This window comes from Oncorhynchus clarkii, chromosome 14 (genome assembly GCF_045791955.1).
Source record: "Oncorhynchus clarkii lewisi isolate Uvic-CL-2024 chromosome 14, UVic_Ocla_1.0, whole genome shotgun sequence".
Classification (NCBI taxonomy): Eukaryota; Metazoa; Chordata; class Actinopteri; order Salmoniformes; family Salmonidae; genus Oncorhynchus; species Oncorhynchus clarkii.
In genome coordinates, this window is record NC_092160.1 from 23732219 (window position 1) to 23738191 (window position 5973).

A 5973-nucleotide genomic window follows, 5' to 3' on the forward strand; every position below is an offset into this window, starting at 1 on the left:
CATGTAAATCATTAATTTCACCCTTTCCTTTGCTGTGTGTTGCATCTCGGCTCTGCTGGGCTCACCTCAGCCAGCGGCGCCCACCCCTGCGTTGCAAGCCAGCTTGGCACAGATGGGCATACAGCCTTGGTTAAGGAGATGTGTTTCGCATAAAGTAACGGGAAACGATTCCACTCACAAAATATGTAAAATCACGACGCAGACTACGTTTTCAATAATTTCAATCTAGCTGTTAAAAATAATTTGTGCTGTAGGAGATATGCTGTACGATTATTTTCATAAAACAAACTGCATGCGTTGCCACGGACTTATATAGGCCTACGGATGTGGCCTACCTACGGCATGTGTTCTACATTTGACCTACCATGGTACAGGCTTAGTACATGACAAAAAAATCGGAACTCATGATTTACATTTCAAAACATACTTTTAACCATCTTCATGCTTTGCGCATAGGCCTACACGCATTCCCTCCAAATGTCATGCAAACGCTCTCATGTATAAAAACAAGTCGAATGGGTAGACAATGAAATTGAGTTAATGCATACCTATGTGGGTGTTTGCATTTCACCAATCAAAAGTTGAAAAGAAGAATTTCAACTGACAAAAATGTTCACTCTTAATGAGATGCAGGCATGAGACGGAATGCCATGTCAATGGGATTTGGGATAGGTCATGTAGAATAACAGCCCTTCCAACAACGCCGATTTGTATTTAATTTTTAGCAATTCTATTTTTAAGACAAACGGTGTTTGTAGAGAAACAAGCAATTAACAGAATCATTGGAGTTGTCCTTTGGGCTATACGATTGTGTTGGCTGTATAGCCGGGCGTGGTATCAGATATAGGCTATAGCCCGCAAAGTACTCGATAATAGTTTGTGCAAGAATTATCCAGAATACGAATACGAAGATTGAAATGCCCTTTGTGCTTGGAACCAGGGTGTCAGGTAGATAGCCTAGCAGTTAAGAGCGTCGATCTAGTAACGGAAAGGTCTCTGGTTTGAATCCCTGAGCTGACTAGATTGTTAAAAATCTATCGATATGCCCTTGCGCAAGGCACTTAACCCTAATTTGCTCCAGGGTCCGGGTACTACAATGGGTGACCCTGTAAAACAACACATTTCACTGCACCTATCCGATGTGTCCCTTACAAATAAAGATAGCACTTTTTAAACTGCAGTCGACTGTGGAATTTTGGACACAGTTATTGCAGAATAATTGCAGCGTACTGTATGTAGTTGAACTGCAGTTATACTGCACTGTAACTGCAGTCACAATGGAAAATTACTGCAGTATTTGCAGCATACTGCAGTTGTACTACACTCTAACTTCAGTTATACTACAGTATGCTGCAGTTATACTGCAATATTTTTTAGTAAGTGGTGTAACAATAAAATATTTATTTATTTTTACCCTAATTGCTCTTGTAAGTCGCTCTGTATAAAAACGTCTGCTAAATGACTAAAATGGAAAATGGGACCATTTCTGTTGGTTTTGTCAGTGAGATGATATGTTGAAAAATACTATAAAAGTTCCTCTGATTGATTAAAAATTAGCCTATCGTTTGCTGTTTATTTCTTGCCGCACGGAAAAAGTAGCCTATCTACCCGAAATAGTATCGAGTTTGAAATTAGTTGTGGTTATAAAAGTCAGTCCATAGGCTTACGTTTTTCTCTCCCTTTACCTCCATAACACCCAAACACTCATGGATATAGATATCTTCATGTTGACACACCTCGAAGGTTCCTGTCAGTTTACATAGTTCAGGAATCGGGGACCCATAAATCATTGTCTGGCAGGTGTATTAGTGAGGAGGCAAATGAGGATTAGTGTATGGCCAACCTGTCAGGAAGTTGTGCAGTAAGGGTGGTAGCACTGAGGTGTGTGTGGTTTAAACTAGGGCCGCTAGGATAGCCTATAAGATTTATAGGCTATGATTATGATGTAGTCATCACATATCAGAATAGAACCGACTACTTGGCTACCTTTACTTTTAATAATAATACAAAATAATTATAAGAATAATCATTTACTTGTTAGTTTTATGGTTCTTTATTTGTATATCTATTAACTTTGTTCAGCCAAATTAAATTATATGAATCAGCACAATTCAACTTTCTGTCATTGAATTAACAAGTTCATTCAATCAATTATTCAGTTTCTCAGGAATAAGATTAAATTAACGTATGAAACCCTACCTCTTCAAAGAGTATCTTCAATAATTGCACATGTCTTTTCCTACTAGCACTGACTTTGCTGATAACTTTTTTATTGTGGAAAAATGTACTTACTACGACTTTGATGTGGTTATCTCACCTATAGCCATATTAAGATGAATACACTACTTACTGTAAGTCGCTTTGGATAAGAGCTTCAGATAAATTACCAAAATGTGAAATGTAATTATGTAAATTAAAACCGTCACATGCTCTTGAACCCTGCAGTTTTGGTGTGCAGAATATTTATCTCCCATTCTAATTAGACCGCAGTGAGACATGTTAGTTTTAACCTGCTGATAAAGAGTACAGTAATTAATGATGAGCAACTGGAATTTAAAAAAAGGACAATGCTCAATTCATGATTTTTCTTTTAAATATTTTGAAATACATTGGTAGGCTAAATAAATAATCCCCAAACAGTTATTATATAACTGGTTTGAGGGGAATTCCTCAACTGTAGGCTTATATGGTATATACTGTAGCTGCAGAATATGGTGGGCCTGCCTGGAGCTATGAGGATGATGAAAGTAAACTGACCAAAACCATGTTAGAAAGTAGTTACTACTTAAATTAGGCTACACAAACAAAGAAAATGTATGCTACCGGATACAGGTACTACATGGTATCTGTGCACATAAACGTTGTATATGATGTAATATATGACCACCAATTTAGTAATTTAGGTCAAGAAAATAAAACCCTACATTTGTTGTTGCGATGCAATTTCGTTCATCAATGCATCATGGGTATTTCATTGCTTATTATTATTATTACGTTAATTTATTATTTAATGTTGTTATCATTATGACAACAAGAATGGTTAATGACACAATTATAATTCATTTAGGCCCACTGATCATGGTCAATAAAACCCTTGTCATATTAACTGAAATTCAGTCCTTACAAAAAAGATTGCTGTTTTGAAATTGCAGTAAAAGTGCAGTAACTGCAGTCAGCAGCTGACTGTGGTATTTTGGATGCATTAGTTGCAGCATGCAGTAATACTGCACTACAACTGCAATCTTTTTTCGTAAGGGAAAGTCTAAGGAAAAAAGGACATACATATTAAGGCTCGAATCAAACACGACTTGCTTCAAAATATAATATGCCTGATATGTTTTTAATGTTTGATTTCTCTCTTAATAAACAATCAGATTTAGAACCATTAGAAAATAAGTACATTTTTAACAAGAGTTCAATTGTTACTGTCTCTGCCACAGTTCACGTTAAGGTCATAAGTACAAAAGAAACCTTCAAATCCATATTTCAGTCAGATATATGTCCACACTCTATCTCTATGTTTCGAAAAGTGCTGAAAATCTTACCGTTACCCTACAACCGCAGCATGAAAAGAAAAGCAGTAAGGGAGATATTCGAAATGTTGCTTGGGGGTCTGATATCTCCAAGGCTCGTAGTATACATAGGAACATAGATGTTGTAGGCCCCCTCTGGAAGGTTTACACTCCATACAATCTGAAACAATGGCCTAGTGTCATCACTATACCAAGAAAAGTGACATGTTCAGTCTAGACACCATGAGGCAGTTCAAATGATTGACATAACTCACATAAGTAGTTCTGAGTTCATTTAATCTCTCCTGATTTCTTCATAAAAAGTCAATAAAGAAAATGCCTCGATTTCCTGATGGAGGAAAATAAATACAAAGTAAGCTATTCAATTCTCATTGATTCCCAGCACAAGTAGAGAGTGTCCATGCCGGGAGGCAATAGGCGTAGGGGTAGTAATACGACGGCTGGAGAGCGAGGAGCGGAGGCCGCAGTAGTTCTCCGGGGTTGTACTGTCTCTGGTCGTCCCGAACCAACACTTTCACAGCCACTTTCTTTGCTGCAGGGGCCGATGCCATCAAGTCGGCAGCCATTTGACGGCGTTTTGTTTTATATCTGCGGTTCTGGAACCATATTTTGACCTGCGTCTCTGTCAGCTTCAGGGAGGCCGCCAGGTCTGCTCTCTCTGGTCCGGATAGGTATCTTTGGTGATTGAACCTACGCTCGAGCTCGAACACTTGCGCGTGGGAGAACGCAGCCCTTGAACGTTTTTTCCTCTGTTTGGGCTGATCCGAACTTTTATCACAACTGGCCTCGTCTAGGTTGTTGGAATCTGAAAGAATAAATTGTGCATTTTATGTACTATGAACAATAAAAATCATCGCTTTTCTTAGACCACACAAGATGGAATAGTCAAATAGGCCCTAGCTCTTAAAATGCATCCAATGCTGTCTAAAAACTAACCTCACAATTTCATAAATCATCATGGCCATATACACATGTTAATGGAATATATAAATTGAAATTAGGCCTAAAAACGTGTGTATGCCATGACATAACATCCCGCTGCCTCATGCGCAAAGGCGGTGCCTCCTGCGAGTAAAATAGCCTAATGTTTACACCACATTGGTAACATGATTTGAAGGGATTAGACTGGGATGTTCTCCATAAAGTATTTTTAGAATATTACTTTAAATTATGTTTTCAATTGATGTGTTTACAGACTTTTACCCGATATGTCCCAATAAAAAATGTGTAACTTACCCGAAATATTAGGTTCACAGTCACTAAGACCTTTTGCGTTATCGACAGCAGTGGATTCATGGTCCGTTTCGTCCTGCAAACTTTCTTCCAGTACGTCTGAAGCAGGATCCCTGTTTTTCTCGGACTTGCAAACGGCCAGCCTCTTGCTGTCATTGTCATCACTGAGACCTGAATCCGAGTCGTAACTTTTCTGGTCGCTAGCCATGCAAGCTCCCTCGTCACTTCTACACGCCGCGGGAAAGTCCTCCGAACCAGTATCCATTTCTCCAAATATTTTCCAACACGCAGTCTTCGAGAAGCAGATGTCCAAATCTGGCAAGTGTCGACTGTCCTCTTTTTTGTTCAAAATGGCTTGGATAGAGAAAGGCATCAAGGAGTTGCTACGAACGGCCATTTCAAAGAGCAAAGTTTCTGTCTTGTAAAAATCGTAGATATGGACCAACGTCAAATCATCCGCATTGTATTCCCCTTGAAGCGCTATTACTGCTTTTTTGTACCTCCCAGATTTGGTATCTCATTGCATTTCCACTGAAAAAGCGATGGAAATACTGCGTTCAGCCTATATCCCGAGGCTCGATGCTTCTCCTCCGTCAGCTCTCGCATTAGCCTAAGCTTTCTCTCTTTTCCTGCCTTTTTCACACAGATCCACTATCCAACCTCACCTGTGACAGACAGCGATCCCTCTCCATTTCCTATTGGACGAGAGGAGAGAAAAATCGCTTGATGATTGGCCACTGTAAATTACGACACACTCACGTCCTGTCTGGCAATAAATATGTTTTTTAAAGGTTAACCCCTCACCGGTCAAAAGGGCTGTTGTATATCAAACCATGGAAATAAAATGACCCATTGGAATGAGAGTAGCCTAGCTAGCATATGTTTGTCTTTAGCCAACGGACACCAATATATACGCATACACAACTGTAGCCAATGTCACTCAGAATAATAAGAACTTCGAGGTTGATAGTAATACAGCTGTCAGTCTACCTGGGTGGCTGTTGTTGTGCGCCTTCTCCCTATCCATACATAGGCCTACCGTTTGCTCAATAGATGACGTTATTGACGATGACCTTGGCCATGAATCTATACTGTAAATAGCAACCACCTGAACCACAGGTAAGATTCACTCGGTGTCAAATGTATTCAATTAAGGTTGATAACTCATCATAAATGTAAAACAAAGAAGAGTTATATGGTAGGGACT

At 39.2% G+C, this 5973-nt stretch overlaps 1 protein-coding gene across 1 annotated transcript; it reads right to left on the bottom strand.

Moving 5' to 3' along the window:
- Positions 1 to 3472: 3472 nt before the first annotated feature.
- On the bottom strand, positions 3473 to 5372 carry LOC139366033 (NK3 homeobox 2). Its single transcript, XM_071103114.1, is given in 3 exon segments — positions 3473 to 4338; positions 4770 to 5255; positions 5258 to 5372. Coding segments are annotated over 3 exon segments (1038 nt in total). The 3' UTR covers positions 3473 to 3901.
- Positions 5373 to 5973: the final 601 nt, after the last annotated feature.